The 20793-nt window shown below is 42.7% G+C and overlaps 1 protein-coding gene across 1 annotated transcript in view; it reads left to right on the top strand.

Annotated features, from left to right (window-relative positions):
• Positions 1-19669, top strand: part of TCTN1 (tectonic family member 1) — a 1166238-nt gene extending 1146569 nt beyond the window's left edge. The window contains exon 15 of the mRNA XM_044068635.1: positions 19438-19669. Coding sequence (XP_043924570.1) covers positions 19438-19584 — 147 coding nt within the window. The 3' untranslated portion in view covers positions 19585-19669. The remainder of the gene's footprint in view (positions 1-19437) is intronic.
• The last annotated feature ends 1124 nt before the right edge of the window (positions 19670-20793 follow it).

The raw sequence follows: 20793 nt of genomic DNA, 5'->3' as shown, positions 1-20793 counted from the left end.
TAGAGGTTCTCTTCTATTGCAGTCGCACGTGCGTGTGTGTGTATGTGTGTGTGTGTGTGTGTGTGTGTGTGTGTGTGTGTGTGTATGGCAGAAGAACAGACGTGTGTATCCCACAGTTACTTCTCCAATGGCATGGATTGCCAGTACTTTAATACTTGCACATGCCTACACATCCATTTCATACAGGCCTTCCAACCTTTTGTCTCACACATGGCCTGATGATATCATCTACTATAAGTTCACCTGCAGTCACGTATAAATCAGACTTGTGTCGTGGCACTTGCATTAAGTACAGTGCTCTGTAGTCTGTGTACCTTAGGTAGGTAGGGATTCTATTCCCCCTGTAGTCAAGTGTGTGTGTGTGTGTGTTTGAACTATTGCTTGACCTTACAGACAACCTTTTACACCAGCATGTGGAGCACTGTTATTACCATATTATCCTCACCAGACACTGCTGATGTCATCAGCTGTAAAGTGTTGCCTGGCACACTCCAAATTAGACTTCAGCTGTGACACTTGCCTTAAGTACTGTGTTCTGTAGTCTGTGTGCTTAGATAGGCAGGGGTACTATTCTCATTGCAGTCAACTGGAGGGGGGTTTGTGTGTGTGTGTGTGTGTGTGTGTGTGTGTGTGTGTGTGTGTGAGCTGTTGATCGACATCAAAGAGAGCATCTTACACCAACATGTAGGACACACTTATCTTGTCCTCTCCAGACACTGCTGATGTCATCAGCTATAAAGTGCTGTCTGACACACTACAAGTCAGACTTGAGCTATTGTGCTTATGCTTGTGTTCTGTAGTCTGTTTACTTAGATGGGTAGGGGTTCTATTCTCACTGCAGTCAATGGGGGGGTGTTTGTACTCTAGCTTGCCATTGCAAACAGCCTTTTAAACCAGTATGTGGGACACTGTCATCTTGTCCTCAACAGACACTGCTGATATCATCAGCTACATTCCATTTTTGGATATGCAGTACTCCCACCAGGTTAGAGAATGGTGTGGGGGTGAGACAGAAGTCACATCATCCTATAAAATAAAGTTTGCAGCAACATGGCTTTTAATCTATCCACATACATCATGGTATGGTATGAAGGCCCTGTGTTATCTTGCTGAGAAAGCCCTGTGTTCTGTCCAACTGCTACTTGTCTGGTGAGGTACATGTAAAAATGATCATTATACTCTATAAGTGTTGTAATGAGGTTTGACTACAGTGCTGGCATACAACCCTAAGATGTCAATATGATGGTGTGACTTATGATTTACACAACACAGGCTTTCAATAGCAGTGTGGACACTTGGTCGTCAAAGTTCAGATTGCTGTCTAAATGTATTCACAGTGCTTGCATCAATGGGTTTCTGCATAGTAGGACTGTTGTCAATAATGTGATTAACATGGAACTCCACTTTTCAGATGAACAACATTACAAACACACATTTCTACATTTATCTGTAGATCGTTTGCTTTTTTCACCATTCATTTGTGTGTGTTAGCACCTCCTCTACTATGTTATCACCGTTGGTGGACTCAATGATTGCACACAATATGCAAGAATCAGCAAATGTAGTAAGACAAAGGCCATATATTTTAACCTGAGCTGTCAGGAAATACAGTTCAAACAATGAAGTGCCAAGCACAAATCCCTGAGGTTTGCCAGTGGTGACAACTCTACTGGTGCAAGTTGATTCACCAACTGTGTCACAATGTTCTTTCAGTGAGTCAGTTGTTTACCCATCACCTGATGCTTGGGGATTTTCTGAATGATACCTGCATGTGTGATTGCGACAAAACCCTAGGCCAGATCACAATAAGCAACAAGCACTGTCTTTTCCTCCAGGCCTATCACATGGAATCAATGAGCTGTGACAACATCACAGATCACCTATGGCATGACTCAGCACATACACCTTCCCGATATGGTAGGATACACAGTTCAGCCCACCTTCCACACGGTCTATGTTCCCATTAAGGGGTGTACATCAACATCCATCCACCTGTGTTGGGGGGACAACACTTGATGCATGCATGAATAGAGACATCCTGATTCTCCTCGACTGTGAGGTAGACCAACCTGTCATCATGTATACTAGCAATATTCCAGGTGTATGCAACAGACCTGTGTGAGTAGTTACTGCTACATCAGGTCTTGTTACATTCGATAGAGGTTCTCAAAGAGGTCATCAAGGGCATGCATGATAACAGTATCATCTTGTGGAACTTGAACAGCTGAAGGCATTTGACAAAAACTCACACTGTGGTATTCAATCAATAGTGTCACATGTGGCCATAAACAGCTGTATCACCAAATGGTTATAACAGTGTATGACATACGTGGCATCTCACTATGTTGAAATGTGTGACGTGGCATATATCTCAGGTCCAGTGATCAGGTCAGTACATCAGGGGTGTCTGCTAGGCCCTTGCCTGCCTTTTAGTTAAGTGATGGACATCACAGATGAGATACACATGCTGTGTCAAAACAGCTGCCTGAAGGACTACAGCTTGTGGGCAATCATTGACACCAGTTGTGATATTAATATAATACACACAGCATGAATACATATCAGAGACTGCTGCCACAGCCATGACAACACCTGCATTGTTGAGACACATGGAAGAATGTGTTGCATCAGGAAATGGACACACCACCCAAGAATAATGTAGACATTACATACTATAATCAGACCAATAGGTATGTGACTTGTGTCCTGGGGTAGAGGGTAAGTAGTACATCCACTAGCATGTGGTCACAGTGCTGACTAATCTCTTGCCTATAACATCAGTACTGGGTATGTGAAGGACATGCACATCAGAGGGCATACTACCATCATGGTTCCCAGGCTTCATCACACCAATAACTGAGTACAGTGCACCCTTCTCCATGTACCTCCCTACACGTTTCAGTGATGTGTGACTAAAGTGTACCACCTTTGGCACAGTGCATTGTCACACAGCTTATTATCCATACCTAGGTATTCTTTCTGTGGAATATACATGACTGTCTGATGGTATGGAACAACAATCAAATTGTTACGCCAGACGCATGTGTGCTACCTGTTCCCCTTATGCACACACTGCATACATAGGTGTTTGACTACATTAATGGCATAGATATCATTTGTGACAGTATGAATTGTGCCATTGATGTATGCCATGCACAAAAGGCAAGTAGTCTGTAGTGCCCATACTGTCAGATGCAGGTATAGCAGTGTCTCTCCTAACACTTCCTGCAGATATTACAGTACCAGGATATTGTGTATGGTTACCCTCATAGAATGTGGATGTATCATATTAATTGTCCAGTGTGTGTGTGCAGGCTGCTCTGTTATCATTACACATCGCATATGTTATGTCAGAGGCATGGGATTGGTGGGGGTATTATTCAGATGTCCATGATTGTGGTTGATTCTTGTAATGTTTGCCATGGTCCTTTACCTGTGGTCACCATTCTACAGACCTCTGCTAAAAGTACACTCGTGTTTAGGTACATCAGTTTGCACAACTTCCCAATATGCACCCTACCTCAATTGTATGTCAGATTCCTGATGGATGTCCTCTGCATTATTCATGTAAGGATGCTTATCTCACACACACATCCATCCCTATTGTTATGTCTCCTTGTGTGTCAGTCACATACAACACATTTTTACTGTAGTCTGTACTATACCATATAGATATGTGCTTGGTGTTGCTGCTACAGCCATCTTCCAGTGACATGCCCTCCTCTGCTGTACATGCGGGAGTTTCACCTGTACTCTTTCCCTGTGTTCATTCCTATAATTCATCTATGTATCCCTATTCAATACACACACTTCCCCTGAGTGATCATTTTACATGGCAGTCCCATGTCCTGTTACAGATCATAAACATAGCTTCAGTATAGAATGGGATATCACACAATACTCTGCACTGTAGGTACACTGTTCTGTACTGTGTTTGGACCATATACTTCACATGGGTCTACTTTGAAACATCTAAAACTCTTAACATCTAATTTCATAACACTGAGACCAGAACATCCAAAACCTAAAACATCGAATTTCATAACATCTAACACTACAAATCACAAGAAAATAACATCCCCTGCACATATAACGACACCAAACTACCAAATACACTTTTTACTATATTTCTACAGGGGGGCAAGCCCCCCCCCCTAAATTAAATATACCAACTCCAAGATCGCACTACAGTGGGAAAAAGTTATTTTCCTAACCCCCAGTGTAAGCCCCCCCCCCCTTCAGAAACATAGTAAAAAGTGTGTTTGGTAGTTTGGTGTCATTATATGTTGTTATATGTGGAGGGGATGTTATTTTCATGTGATTTGTACTGTTAGATGTTATAAAATTCAATGTTATGGGTTTTAGATGTTCTGGTCTCAATGTTATGAAATTAGATGTTATGGGTTTTAGATCTTTTGAAGGGGACCCACTTCATATTCATACCTGTCAAATGTCTAGATTTTCCCAGGATGTCCAGATGTTTTCTTTATCAAATACGTGGCTTTCTGCCATATCACTGGGATGATCTCTGGTCTGCTGTAACTCAATATTACAGACATTTGGATGCATACCTCTGAACTGTCCTAATCTATGCAGAATGTCCAGTTTTTTTTTTCTCATATTTGTGATCTTTTCCTCATAACATGTTTTTCTGGCAAATCATTAGCATGTCATTGCAGAGTGCAGTCAGTAACTGATGACTTGACATTTGAAAGTTCATGCTAATATACTCCCTATATATTCTATCAACTTGATACATTTTAACATGGAATATTAACAATCTGTTCCTATTTCTGGCCCTTTTTCCCCCTCGCCTCCATTTTTATGGCTCTGTCCACATTTCTTGTTCTAAGAGCTTGAGAATGTTACATTCAAACACATTCGCATGTGATATCTATTGTCATATAGGTCATATATGTCCCTGTTGCTGGTTATCTATGCTGTCATTAAGTTGGCCTCTGTGCAGATATGTTGCACTAACAGAATGACAGCTGTTTGTACAGCCATACCTCTCAACTGTACAGATTTTTCAGAATGTCCAGATTTTGCCTCATATTTTGTTCTAGTTCTCATACAGTTGTGGTTTTCTGGTAAATCATTGTTAAAGTATTGAGGGTTGAAGTCAGAAAATAGTGACAGGTATTTGAGTTGCAGGCTTCATACCCTTCTGACAATTCATGGGAATGCAAAACCTGTCCTTCTATCAAATGTTTAAGTTTTTAAGAGCAATATTTAATGTGTGTCCCTAGCATACCTCTCAACTGTCCAGATTCGCAGAATGTCCAGCTTTTTGCCTCTTATTTTTGGCCTATTCCTCATACACTCTGTGGTTTTCTGACAAATCACTTGTTATGATCTGAGGATTAAAGTCACTAAATAATGACATGCCGTTGAGTTGCAGACTTCATGTAATGCATGCTAACACAAATTCTGTTATTCTAGCAACTTTCTAAGTGTGTAAGAGCAATATTTAAAATGTGTCCCTATATTTGGCCTTTTGTCCCCACATTATGTCATGCTTTGCCTAGATTTCTTGTGCCAAGAGGTTGAGAGGTATGGTCCCTAGTTGTCATCATTTGTCTCCACATTATGTCTTTTGTCCATATTTCTTTCTGTAAGGGTTTGAGAAGTATGTGTACCATACCTCACAGCTATCCAGATTTTCGCAGAATGTCTAGCTTTTTCCCTCAAAATTTTGGTCTGTTCCTCATAATATTTGTGTTTTTTGCCATATCACTGGGATCATCTCAGGACTGAACTCATTAAATAATTACATACATTTATGTTTCACACAGTACCTGAAGATACTTCCAAAGTAGTAGTATTCTCTGTGATACATGTCCATCCCTCCAACATGTTATATTTATGTTGCAGAAGAGGTTTAAATCATTTTTTTTCAGGTGTCAATGCCACCATTGGACCTGTGGATGTGAAGCAGGCCTGGAAGGATGGGGTCTGTTGAGGCTCTGCACATAAGGCAGAGATCTCTCTCAGTAACTTGTATGATAATGTGAAAAAGAACAAGGCTTTGAAATGATCAGTGTAGTTATTATGATTTAAACCTTTGATTTTCTTGGAGAGAAAGCACAGTGATCATTCAAGTTGGGTCAAGTGTTTGAACAGTACATAGCAGAGGGGGCATTAAACTCAATGATCGGACTAATAAGTGCCAAATACAGTGGAATGATTAGATCCATGGACCTGGGCACCATACCCTTACTAATAAACTGTGTAATGAAAAAGGAATTTCTTGCATTGGTTGGTACATGGTGATCAAAATTGTCTACATAGATTCCCAGGTCCCTAACTACTGTGTCAATTTTCAGAGGTTTGTCGATAATGATAGATCTGAAGTTGTTAATCTTCTTCCTATTCATCACTGATGGGTTCAGTTCCAAGCCCTTGAAATCGAGTCAGCCTTCTACCAAGCTTGGGTGCACCAAAAACTCTCGAGCTAAGCTGCTATCCACAATGCCCTTTACTCAGTTACCTCAGATCTCATTTGCCGCACAGCCATATAGTAGCATTTCACCAAGCTCTCCAGCTAAGTGATTTATCTTATACATTTGCAAGTTTTTGTAAAAGTTTTTTTTCCTGTTTATAGTCTGTTCTTTGATATCGCTATTGTATCAGCTCTACCCACAGGTATCTCTTTCTTACCATTGTTGGTATTTTCTAAATGTTCTACCCTTGTGGTATCTTATATTACCATTGTTGGTATTTCCTCTCATTCTTTACTTCTTCATTTCCTCCAATTTCCTCACTCTTTCCCTTTTGTGTGAGTGTGTGTTCTGTTATGTCTGAAAAGAAGGGAACATACTGGGTTTAAACACTGCTCTTCTTGCAGTGGTAAACTTCTGAATAGTGACCTCCATGAAGAGTGTGTATACTGTTTGGGGGTTCCGCATTTGTCGGCGAAACCCCTGTGTGATATTTGTGCTAGCTTCAGTTAGCGGACGCTGAATGAACATCGTAATAAACTGATTTTGAAGGGCCTGCTTGCTTCGCCTTTTTCTGAGGCTATTTCTGCGATGGAGGTCCATCCCCTCCTTCTGTGGACAAGAAATGTCCTCGCTCAGACCCCTCTTCACCGGCCAGTGACAGAGGTAAAAGCCATAAACACAAGGCCCACAAGTCCTCCTCAGAGCATCGTTCTGCCTCCGCGGTTCCGACTACTACATCGGTTCCGAGCTCGGCTCCAGCGAAGCTTAATGAGGTCGCCTCATTGGCGCCTACCCCGGCACCGATGACTACAGCACCGTCTACTGCCTTGGTTCTGATCAACTTGTCTGTTTCTGTCTCGGCACTGACATCACCCATTTCCGTTCCAATACCAGTTCCAACAACAACCTCTGAACCGTTTTTGCCATCTACCCCTGTTGTGTCCTCGGCTCCGAGCCCGTTTTCTGCTCCAGCCATACCGTTGTTGCCCATTTCTAAATTGGAATCATCAGTGCCGTTCTGTGATACACCACGGACCCGATACTCGTCGACTGTGGACCCGTCTGCCGGACAAGCCTGCAGCCCCTTTTTGGACCAGCCTGATTCCCCCTCAGGGGCATCGGTGAGATCCACCAGGAGCCTTTCAGAATTGGATGTGGTTCGCCTTTTTGACCAGCTGCTGACCGCCAGGGGAATTTCAAATCCGCCTAGACCCTATCCCACTCCAGGCTTTGGGTCTATTACTCCAGCAACCCCTACTTACTCTCCTCACTTGGATCCCTTGGTTCCAAGGCTCATTTATCCAACTTTTTCTAGAGGACCCCCTTCCTCTGCGTCGACAACGACAGTGTCTGAGGCCCAGAGGCCCCTTTGGGTGTCGGTTCTGTCAGAACCCACCCTTCCTCAATCTCATGCTTGGGGGTGGAACCTTCAGTTCCGGTATCGGTTCTGACGGTATTGTCGGTCCCGACTTCGGATCCGAGGGTAACTACTGCTCCAAGTTTGCTTGAGGCTCCGTCCCAGGGGGTGGACCATGTGGAGCGGGGTGTGACTCCAGTTCCGATTTTGTCTTCTTCGGTTCCGGACTCCCACTCCTCTTCGGGCGGGCCCGCTTTCCAGGTGATGGAGAGGGTGCTTGCTTCTAGCAATCCTTGTACATTGGTTATCCCCCCAGTTCCTTCTGAGCCACAGCTGTCAAAGGCCACCCCCCCAGGACTCCGAGAGCACAAGGCCCAGGAAACCCCTAATCAGGGTATTTCTCTTTCTGAGTGTTCTTCGGATGCTCCCACCAAAGAACCCCCTCGGAAACGGGTGTGTAAGAGGAAACACATGGACTTCCCAGAGGATTCTATCACAGAAGATACTGACTACGATGATGGGGAAAGGTCCTGACGGTCACCCCCTGATAATGTCTCCTTACATCATGGAAATCCTGAAACAGAAGCGTGACTGGAAGCCCTCCAACCCTTCCTCGGAGGAATCCGTATTCCAGCAGGCCTTTTGCTCTCGGCCCTCTACTTCTTGGGTGACCCCCCCCCCCCGCTGATGAGTTGGTTAAACTCATTGTGCAATGGGCATGGAAGAACCCGGACTCCGTTGTGGCCATCCCCAGGAGATCAGACAAGGTACTGTTCCCTCCAGAGGATCAACCCCATTGGTCTAGAGGTTTGCCAGTGGACGCTATGGTGGTGGAGGCAGCCATGAAAAAGGACCTTGCTGACGAGAGTCCTGCTGTTCATCCGCCCAACAGAGAGTCATGGACAGGTTAGGGAAGCGTGTTTTTGTGTCAGCGACCTTTGCAGTTAGGTCTCTGAACTTTTTGGCACATTTTACGAGGCTCCAGAGAGATCTTATCTCCAAACTCTCTGGAACCCTCCCGGGCCAAATATCGGATGGAGCATGAGATAAAGTTGCTTCCCAACTTCCCACCCTAGAGTCAATATCCAATTCATCCATGAGGTTGCTGTCACACACAACTGAAGGAGCAGCTAGAGCTGCGGGTGCAGGCATAGTCATGAGATGCCACACCTGGATGCGCATTTGTGACCTTGCGGACTCCTTCAAGTCTTCCTTTCAAAATGCCCCTATCAAGCCATCAGCTCTGTTCGGTGCTAAGGTCAAGGATACATTAGCCAGGTGCGAGCAAGACGGGAAGACCTTGTCTGTCATTGGCCTGTGCTTTTCCAAACCTCAGAGTTCCTTCTCCAGGAATCAGAGGAGTGGGAAGATGTGGCACAAGAAGTCTCATTGTCCTTTCCGTGATGCACGTGGTGAGGACTCCTCCAGAGGCAGAGGGGGTTCCAATAATGGAAGATGTCCATTTCGGGGCAGAGGGGGTCCCCGGAACCAGGGCTCCAGAGATTCCTTCTCAGGTAGAATGTATCCGCGCTCCTGAGGCACTGCATGATTACTTTCCTCTGGAAACAGTCGGGGCATGTTTTTCTCTGCACCAAGCTGCCTGGCTCTCCATTACAAATGATCAGTGGGTGCAAAGAATCATTACCAGAGGCTACCATATTCCCCTAATAGCTTATCCAAGACCTCCGAAATCCCTTCCCGATGTTCCACCCAGTCAAAGGGAGGAGGCAGCTTCAGAAATACGAAAACTATGTCCAAAACGAGCCATCCAACAGGCCCTACTCAAGAGTCTTTTTTATGCCAAAGAAAACAAGGGACTGGAGGCCCATTCTGGATCTCAGCCAACTAAACAAATTGGTAGTTCAGACCAAATTCCGCATGGTCACGATTCAAACCATCCTCTCCTTTCTGCGGGAGGGTGTGTGGATGTGCTCATTAGATCTCCGGGATGTGTATTACCATATCAAGATGGACAAGCGCTGCAGGAGCCTCCTTCGCTTCCGATTGGGAGCCAATCACTACCAATTCAGAGCCCTGCCTTTCAGACTCTCGACGGCCCCCAGAGTGTTCATGAAATGCCTTGCAGTGGTAACAGCTCATCTGAGACTTCAGGGATTCCAGGTGTTTCTGTACCTAGACGATTGGCTCCTCCCCACCCCCACCAAGCGTCTTCTGGTCAGGACCTTCCACTACACCCTGGTTCTAGCGGAGTCACTAGGCATCACCATACATTGGGAGAAATCCAACCTTCAACCCTCACAACTGGAATTCACAGGGGCAATATCCAACCCTCAGTCAAGCCTGATCTCACTTCCTCTCCACAGACTTCAGAGACTAAGGGCACAAGTTCAAGTGATACTCTGTCAAAGAAAGGTGTCTGCAAGGGAAGCTTTCCAAGCCTTGGGATCTATGGCTGCAGCCATCCCTATTATTCCCTTAGCCAGACTACACATGAGATTACTACAATGGCTCCTTCAGGCCCAGTGGATACCCACTCTTCACCCCCTGAGCTCACAGATTCTCGTCACCAACACTTGCAAACTAGATCTCCTCTGGTGGATGAGTACGAACGAAAATCTTTGGTGTCGCTCAGTGCCAGGGTTACCATGGATGCTTCCCTAATGGGGTGGGGGAGCTTCCACGGAAAGTCAGTCCAAGGCATGTGGTCCAATGTAGAGGTCAACTTGCATATCAGTGTCCTGGAGTTAAGAGCGGTGCTATTGGCATTGCAAGCTTTTCATTCGCTCCTTCCATCCAGAACGATTGCTGTCCAGTCAGACAACATGTCCATAGTCTGGTACATATACAAACAGGGAGGGACCAAATCTTACCCCCTATGTCACGAAGTCATGAGAATCTGGCAGTGGGCGATAGCTTCCAACTGCTTTCTGATCGCAATGCATATCCCGGGGAGCTCCACCATGATTGCGGACAGGCTGAGCAGATGCATTCTTCATCCTCACAAGTGGTCTCTCAACCCGAGTGTAATGGCAGAAATTTTCAGCCGTTGGGGCCAGCCATGCTGCGACCTTTTTGACTCCCTCTCAAACACAAAATGCAGCAGCTACTTTGCCCTCTTTCCCCCTCTTGGGGAGTCACGGAGAGACGCTTTGATCCACGATTGGCCCGCGGGTCTCCTTTATGCTTATCCTCCGATTCCCCTTGTTCTAAGGAAAGCTATTCGGTTGAGAAGCAAAGTGATCCTCATTGCCCCCTTCTGGCCTCATCAAGTGTGTTTTCCCTTCCTTCATCCTCATCTGTTACAACCTCCTTGGATCCTTGACACTCAAAAGGACCTCATATCTCACTCACAAGGGCTGACTCCCCCGAATCTGTCCACTCTCAAGCTGATAGCTTGGTTTCTCCTCTTCCATTATTTGCCAGGCAGGAAACCCTCTCTTCACCCTTACGTGATATTATCTTGGCCTCTCATAAACCATCCACCAGGAAACGTTACAGGGACAAATGGAAAAGATTCCCTATCTGGTCACGTAATCAGAAGCTAGACCCATTCTCAGCCCCTGTAGCCACTATTCTTCATTATCTGGCTGAACTGTTCGACAGTGGGGCCTCAGCTTCCACCATTCAGGTCCATCTAGCAGCTGTTTCCAACTTCCATAATGGGTCAGATGGAGTACCACTTATTTCCTCTTGCCTTTGCAAGACCTTCCTCAAGGATTATTTCCACATCAGGCCTCCCATCAGACAGCCGGTGGAGGCATGGAATCTGTCCTGGGTTCTGCAGTCTCTTTCTCTGCCCCCTTTTGAGCCAGCTGTGACGTGATCTAAAATTCCTGTCATGGAAATCCTTATTTCTGGTGGCTATAACTTCAGCCAGAAGAATTTCTGAATTACAAGCATTATGTATCAAGAGCCCTTATCTGATCTTTCATAAGGACAGAGTATCACTTTGTACTAATCCATCCTTTCTCCCCAAAGTGGTTTCTGATTGTTCAATTAACCAGTCCATTGAGCTCCCTGTGTTCTTCCCAAATTACTCTAACAAGGGAGAATACTGCCTACACTCCTTGGATATTCATAGACAATTACATTTCTATCTGGACAGAACTAAATCCTTTCGCATGTCGAACCAGCTTTTCATCTCCTTTGCGGGTCCTAGAATGGGAGGCACAGTATTGAAAGTTACTTTGTCTAAATGGCTCAGGGATTGCATTGCCTTCACATATTCACTTATGGATGGATCTAAGCCTGGCCAAATCAAAGCTCACTCAACTAGGGCTATTGCAGCATCTGTTGCCTTCCACTCTAGGGCCTCCATGAATGGCATTTGTGTAGCTGCCATTTGAGCTAAGCCCCACACTTTTATCAAGCATTACAAATTGGATCTGATATCCAGGGGAAGAGTGGCCTTTGGTTCAATGGTTCTCAGGAATGTTCTTCCATACGGGCCGCTCAGGTTCTCCAAGTAGCTGGGGACTCGGTCCCATCAGTGATGAATAGGAAGAAGATTAACAACTTCAGATAAAGAAGTTATGGTCTTAATATAACATTCCATCTGAGTTGTTGATCTTCTTCCAGTCATCACACCCTCCCACCGACCCCCTCCTAAGGTTCCTGGCAGATCTTCTGGGTCTTTGTGGTGTATTAGGGTTTCTGCGCAGAGATGGCCTCTGACTTATTTCTTCTTCTTCTATATGTTGCATGCAAACTTGATCTGAGGTAACTGAGTAAAGGGCATTGTGGGTAGCAGCGTAGTTTAAGAGTTTTTGGTCATGCAAGCTTGGTATAAGGCCAACTCGGTTCCGTGGGCTCGGAACCGAACCCATCAGTGATGACTGGAAGAAGATCAACAACTCAGATGTAACGTTATGGTAAGACACAACTTCTTTTTATAGGAGATGTCTTGCTTTCTGAAGGATATTATTACACATTTTTAGTTCATGGTTTTGACAGTAGCTATTTGTTCCGGAAAGGCCTTCTTGGAGGATTTTGGCATCCTCTGTAGAGTTAGTGATGGCACCAAGTTTATAGTCATCTGCAAAGCTGATTAGCCATAAACTTCTTACATTTGCTTTGATATTTGAGAAGTAAATACGAAAAAGGAATAGCCCAAGGACTAAACCCTGAGGTATGCCGCTGGTGACATGTCTTCTTGAGGTGGTAGAATGCTCACCCTAGATTCCAGTGCTGTACTAGTGAGCCAGTGTGCTATCCAGTGAGTTACACAGGGATTAAAATTTAGCTGAGAGAGTTTATCAGCTATACCCAAGTTTCCAGAGACTGTTGAATGTCTTTGCAACATCTAAAAATGTGGTGTGTACCAATTTTCCCTCAGCCATTGCTTTAATATCCTCCTCAAAATCAGCCAGGTTAAGTAGGCAGGATCTGCCCTTTACAAAACTAAACTAACTTGGTCAGAAATTTGTAAGTTAACTGTGTCTTCCTTTACTAATTCCATAATGATTCTTTCCACAGCCTTACAGATTAGGCTGGTCAGACTTATGGATCTGTAATTACCTGGGTTTGTAGGCACCCCACCTTTGTGCAGGGTAATGACTTTTGCTATCCTTCATTTCTTTGGCACAAATCCTTGATTGGGGGCTGATACTGAATAGCCTCTGTAGGGGGTTTGATAGGTCTTGCTTCAGGCTAGCCAGCAAGCATCTTGGTATATTATTCATCCCCATAAAAGCAGAGTTCTTGGCTTTGGATAGAGCTTTGTGGACTTGCTCTTGAGAGATTTTGTGTGTGGGGGGGTGCAGATACAGATATGTGATCTGGGAATGTACGGGGGAGACAGGAGTACAGTTAGAGGTAAATTTGTCAACTAGTAGGTTAGCTATGTCCTCTGGGTATGAATATGTAATATCATTTACTATTATATATGTGTAGTGCTGGGTATTTTTCAAAGGTTTCTAACATAGCTAAAGAAGGGTTTATGGTTGCTTTTTGCCTGGGTGGCTATTTTTATGTCATATCTAGCTTTGGTTGATTTGGTCACAGACCAGAGTTCCCTGTTGAGTTTATCAAGGGCAGTTATGTGATAGAGTCCATTTTTTTTGGTTTCCACCATAGGGTTTAATTTAAATTTGGCATTGCGTTTACTTTTAATGGAGACAGCTGCATCTGTGCAGCTATTCGCATGTGCATAGAATTTGTCTGTAAAGGATTTTGCATATGCAGTGAGGTCATCAGATTTGAAGAGAATGTTGAACTTAGCCAGATCATCACTTAGTTTTAGAAGTACACTATCCTTAGCACAATTTCTGAATACAGAGATATTAGAAGATGTTTCTTGCTTCAGTCTTATGGTGAATGTAACTGATTAATGGTCAGATTTGACTAGGGAGGAGTTACAGTTGGGGGGAACAGAGCTGTTTCTAGGACTTTGTTGGCTCTAGCTGGGATACAGATCAGTGGGTCCAGAAAGTTTGTTTTCATGAAGTCCAGAAATTTCTGGGCATACATGTTAGGGGATGTAAAATTAACTAGTGCTTTTAGACCTGGACGGCAGCCCTGGCCCTCGTGGAACATCCCCTCCAAAAAGCAGTCCTGCTAGTCAGAAGGACGCTGGAAAGTTGAACTCTAACAAATTAACTGGATAGCTGCATTGAGCTGCCCCCTGGACTAACGTCCTACCAAGGAATATCCCCTCCAAAAAGCAGTCCTGCAAGTCAGGAGGATGCTGGAAATTTGAACTCTAACAAATTAACTGGATAGCTGCATTGAGCTTCCCCCTGGACTAACGTCTTGCCAAGGTTAATACCTCCCAATTTCTCTATGTATGTCTCAGTGGCTTGCCTGGATCTGTAGCACATTTAGTCAATACTTAGCCCAGCTACCCCTTTATACCTAACTAACCCCTGAAAACTAAACCAAGTTTGGTCAAACTATAGTTCTCCCCACTACTAAGAAAGTGAAGGTAATTAATAAGAGTTGTACTACATTCTAACAAAAAATTGGAAACTATCAGAAAGTGTTCTCTATCTCCCTACCACCTAAAACTGCCCAAGGTTAATAATTTAAAGTCTAATTGGTACAAAAAAGCCTTACCTAAACTATATGCTAAGCATATAACTACAGGCTCAAAGATCTGTGAATCCAGTGTGGCCCTGTTCCGCTTGCCCTCGCTGTGCTCGGGCTTGCTCTGCATCTCTCCCTGCCCCCAATTTCCACCCGCCCCCACTACATCTAACTTTATAGCTACAGAACACACCCCCCTTTAATCTGACCGAATCAGGACTCTAGCTCTCCCTGGTACCTGCCCACCTCTATTACTTATTTCCTCTATATTACCTTTCTGATCCAATCCATTCTTTATTGCTTAAATGAACCAGGCCCATCAAACCTCCTCCTAGGTTCTAGCCTTCCTTCCATCCTATACTGAGGAAATTATATCTAATATAGTACCTAAACAGCGACTATGTCATCAAGCAAAGTAATGTTTCCACTCTTTCTCTTAACCCTTCTGCTAATCACATATTTCCTCTCCAGTTATGAATATCAGCCTTACCTTGGTTATCACTACCCAAAATGTCAACCTTCCCCAGATTGGTCATACAAAACAGTCCACCCAATAGAAACTCCCATACCCAGCTCTGTCTCCACATTTAGACAGCAGCCTATCCAACCTAAATACATTAGCTCAAAATCTAAGCATTACCAAAGACTCATTTACAAATTTCTGAAACTAATCATAAACCTTCAATGTAATCTTACTAGAGATATCATTCACCCAAACCCCAGTCCTCTAACCCCAGATAACCCTAATGATTCACCTTCTATTACAAGGTCCCCCAACTCCCTACTCATCTGCCACCTAAATATTAGGAGCATAAACAATAAGATACATAATCTACATGCCCTCCTGGAAACCCAATCCCCTGATATTCTGTGTCTAACTGAAACCTGGATGAAACCTGGAACCTCTGATAACGAAATCCTACCACCATATACCACCAGGGTATAACATACTTAGGCTCGACCGTCAAACTAGGAAAGGGGGGTGCCGCTGTCCTCTTCAAATCCACCTTAAATGTTACCTTAGACCCCATTCAACCACCCCAGTTCAATACAGCTGAAATGATCTGTACCAAATTACATATTAACACAAATAAAAGCATAAACATAGTCTGTTTGTACATTCCTCCAGGAAATAACATTAACACACTAGAGGACACCCTCCAATGGCTAACTGACAACTACCCTCAAGAAACCGTAGTTCTCAGAGATTTTAATATCGACTGGAACACCTGCTCCTCACAGTCTCCCACCACGCATGTAAACCTGTATGGGTTTACCCAGGTCATATCCACCCTACCAGGCTACGCAAACATAACCAAAAAGACAGTATACTAGACTGGATACTTATCAATAGTCACCCACAAATGTATTCATCAGGGACCATCCCTGATGACCTGAGTGATCACTTTCTTACATACATATGTAAACGTAAAACTCATAACTCTCATCAGCCCAACTATACAACCATACGAAATAACAAAAACTTCAACATCAGAACATTTCAGGATGAACTCAAATCCTGTAACTAGTCCACCCTAAAATGCCTACCCCTTGATGAAGCTGTTGCATACTTCAACAATAAGTTCCTCTCCATCCTAGACTCCCATGCTCCAGCTTGCTCCACTAGGACAAAAAATAAAGTTTCCCCATGGCTCTCTAAAGATATTAAATCAAAAATCACAATCAGGAATAAAGCATGGGCTATCTGGTGTGCCACAAAACCCCCTATAGATCAAATTAAGTTTCGGCAAATAAGAAATGAGACTAAAAAAATCCATCTTACCGGATAAAAGAAACTACTATATGAATCTCCAGAAAAGAAACCAAAATAATCCTCACAAATTTCGGGCAGGTATAAACAAACTATTACACCCAGGTCAAACCACCACTCCACATCCACCAATGCCAATCAATAGTATTCCACAGAATGTTGCTAACACTTTTAATAGTTACATTATGGATGCTATCCAAACCCTAGCCAACCAGTTACCTTTGAACCTCACTAGCTCTCTGGACATTAACCCCAATATCCAGCCCCCCTTTACCTTCTAACCTGTTTCCACCTCTCTCATTTGTAAACTAATCAAAAAACTGAAACCAACCACCCTAGCCGCTGACCTTCTCCCTGCAGTATATTTACAAAAAGCCGCAGATAGTATAGCAATCCCCATCTGCATCCTAATCAATCGGTCCATGGCTGAAGTTAAAGTTCCCTCAACATGGAAGATATCTCGTATTATACCTCTCCATAAGGGCGGGAGCTCCACCGAACTATCTAACTATAGGCCCATAGCCATCTTGTCACCACTGGCTAAGATCCTGGAAAAATGTGCCCACAAACAACTTCTACAGTTCCTAACCCAGAATAATCCATTGGCTAAATCTCAGCATGGTTTTAGACCCCATCATAGCACTACCACAGCCCTCCTCTCCTTCACCAATGCTATTTATCATAACAGAAACAATAACAAACTCTCCTCAGCTATATTCTTGGATCTTTCCAAAGCGTTCAATATGGTTAACCATCAATTGCTAATCCATACCCTGACTAACATGTCCCTGGGTCACCACTCCCTTCAGTGGTTCCAATCCTATCTACACAATAGACAACAAACAGTACTATGGCAAAATAATCTATCTAACCTCCTTCCCAGCACCATAGGTGTCCCACAGGTGTCCATCCTGGGTCCACTGCTATTCTCCATATTTATTAACGATCTCTATACTGTCATTCCAAAGGCCAGCTGTATACAGTATGCAGACGACTCTACGTTGATCTGCACTGGTACCACCCAGGATGAACTTCAAGCAAGTACTCAGTCAACTTTCAACCTGGTTGAAAAGTGACTTGCTGACCATTGTCTTCTAAACCCTAATAAAACAAAACTGCTATTTTTCTCTCCCACGCAAAAATCGCCAATGTTATCCTTCTCCATTATCTCTAAAAATGGCACTAATATCTCCTGAGACATCCATACAAAACTACTTGGGGTAATCATAGATAATAATCTTAAATTTGATGTCCATGTAAATAAAACCATAAAAACTGGGCTCACTATATAGAATAAAATCATTCATAACCCCACCAGCTAGGACTGCTATTGCCCGCTTCCATCTCCTCTCCACCCTCTTCTATGCCTCCCCAATACTGGCCAACTTAAACAAAACAGAACTCAACAGACTTTCTGCCTGCTATAACAGCTTAGCTAGATTTGCCACTGGGCTGCCCTACAGAACACATCACTGCACAAACCTAAAAAATCTAGGATGGCTAGAACTATCAAGGCAAATTTAGTACAACCAACTTATTGTGGCCTTCAGTGTTCTTAACCAACCTGACAATACCCCTGCCTTAAATAATATCATCAGACCTCACTCCAACAAAAGATCACTCAGATCATCCAGTAGAATTGTAGTCCAAACCACTATAGCTAATAATTTAGCTGGGAACTCCACGTTTGCCAACTCTGCAGGCAAAGCTTGGAACTCACTACCTCAAGACATTACAATAAACACTACCCTTTCTAAATTTAAGAAAGCCCTCAAGCAGTACTACTTAACTCATTGGCTCTGCCCCTGTACCAGGCCTGATTAATACCTGGTAACACTGGTACACCTATGTATCTTTAACAATTCTTTTTTAGTTAAGTGTCACATTAATCCTACTGTTTCGTTAGCAAAACTTCCAGATGTAAAGCATGTCAGATGTCCTGTACTTTATGTGGCAATATGACTGTAAATTAATGTACTTTAATATGTTGTATTTAAGTCTCTTTGTATTAAATCCTTTGGAGCATTTCTCCCTGGGCCTCCACTGAAAATGGACATGTATCCAGTCGGACTATCCCAGTCAACAAATGTAAAATAAATAAATAAGTCTCCCAGCTGATGGCGATTACTTGAAATCCCCTAAGAGAATGGTGTTTGGCTTAATGCACAGGGAATCCAAACTTGTCAAAAGGAAGTATGGACCAAGGGGGATCCTGTCGTTAGCTATGATGTGAAAATGGGTTTTATTAATGATAAGTTGGATGTAGATGAGTTCCCAGTCATTGTCCTGTCTAATCAATCTCAAGGTGAAATTTTGTTTTACGACTATAGAAACACCACCTCCTCAAGTGCCTTCATCTAGTGCAGAGGGCCTGAATTTGTGGGAAGCAGTGAAACACTGCACTAATAGGGCGCTTTTAATAGTCTTGAAGCAGTTCACCATGACAATGAATATATAGCTATACATTCCAGAGTAAGAAGTGGGTGCAGGGAGTTGAGTTTTTTATTAAGCCTCTTAGTTTGAAACAGCAATACCTTTATATTGTCTGGATTTTGTTTTGTCATATTGGAAGCTTTAAGGCACTATGGGGCTAGACAAGACTGAATCCAATATACAGATGTTTTGTGTTTCTGTTGTATCATTAAAATAAAAACTTTAGATTTTGAAAGTCACTAAAGAGCTTGTACAGAATGGAAGTGTTACTTTACAGTCTACAGCCTTACTTTAATTAAGTGCATGCTACCTGGAGAAGCATTACTTTAATTATGTGCATGTTACCTGGAGAAGTGGAACCCTCTTATTAGCTATTGTATCGCAGCTATTTAATGAAACCTGATAAAGGATGAATTGTAAAACTATTTTCTTTCATTCTTTCTTTTTAGCCTACTAGATCTGACGAAATAAAAATTTTGGAGATATTGACTTCTGTTACTTTCATTGATGTATCGGCACCTGCAGAACCTGGCTACAGAGCACAGCCGACCATTGATGCCAAACTACCATATGACTTTTTCTATCCATTTGTCTAAAAATCATAGTTTTTGTTTTTGTCTGTGAATAACTTAAGATGATTTTGTATATTTTGCTTTAATAAAGGTACTAGGTTCAAACTGCTATAAGTTTATTCTATCCATTTGTAAAAAAATAAATGTTTCAGTTGCACCATTGCTCACACCAGTAGAGAGCATGCACAAGTGATGTTACAATATATTAACAAGAAGTGAGTGTGTGAACGTGTAGCCAGAATGACACTAACAACTCCAAAAAAGGGTCACTTTCAGAAACAACTCCATAAGTCAATATGGAGAAATATATATAAAGTTTTATTGCCAAACGTCACAGTGAATAAAACAGTGTAAACTCCAAAAAAACACTGAGACAATGGTCAACGGGTAAGAGTTTTCATCCCTGACCATCAGGATGAAATCAGAACTGTTAAATCATAGCATGTTAGAGTTTAAATAACATCAAATAGGTGGGTCTGTATTATAACAGTGAACACCTAAAATAGCGAATGCTGTATAATTGACCCTAAAATATCGAAATGGCAAAATAGATCACTGCTACGTAAAAAAAAAAAAAAAAAACACACGATGTGCCCCCCACACCTCCCTACTTAAATATACCGACTTGGAGATCGCACCACAGTAGAGGAAATGGCAAAGTCCCGAAAACGGCCTAGTGATTTTTTTCCCTGGGAATAAAAACACTGTTCTGTATGTTTGGGATTTCGCCGTTTTGATTAGGAAGGTTAGATTAAACAGCATTCGCTATTTTAAGCGTTCACTGATTTATGTGATAATGAAATTAATATAATTTAAGAAAATATGACCAATTACAATAAAATATTCTAGAATAAATATATAAACTGTATAAATGCATATTAATAAAAATGAGAAATAATATGTTAAAATTAATTGATTACAAATTATTCAGTAAAACACCCAGAATAAGCACTCATATAAAATTATTATGTAAAAACACATATACCAACCACAATTTATATCAGTGTACCAAAGTATGTATGGAAAATATTCACAAAGCATGCAAAAAATAAATTAATAAAATAATATACTGAAACTATATTCAAAGTTTAAAGCTTAGCAGCCCTGGGTTTTAGCATGGGGAGAATAGAAACCTGTTTTTGATATAGGAAATGACTGCAATTGCACATTACATTATTTGCAAGGATGATTGAGTTGCCAGGAAATGTAGCATGCCACAAAGAGAAAGTGATG

This window comes from Protopterus annectens, chromosome 4.part0, assembly GCF_019279795.1.
Source record: "Protopterus annectens isolate FY-2018-M chromosome 4.part0, PAN1.0, whole genome shotgun sequence".
Taxonomy (NCBI): domain Eukaryota; kingdom Metazoa; phylum Chordata; order Ceratodontiformes; family Protopteridae; genus Protopterus; species Protopterus annectens.
Note: the sequence above shows the minus strand (reverse complement) of the source record. Positions and strands in the feature narration are given on the sequence as shown.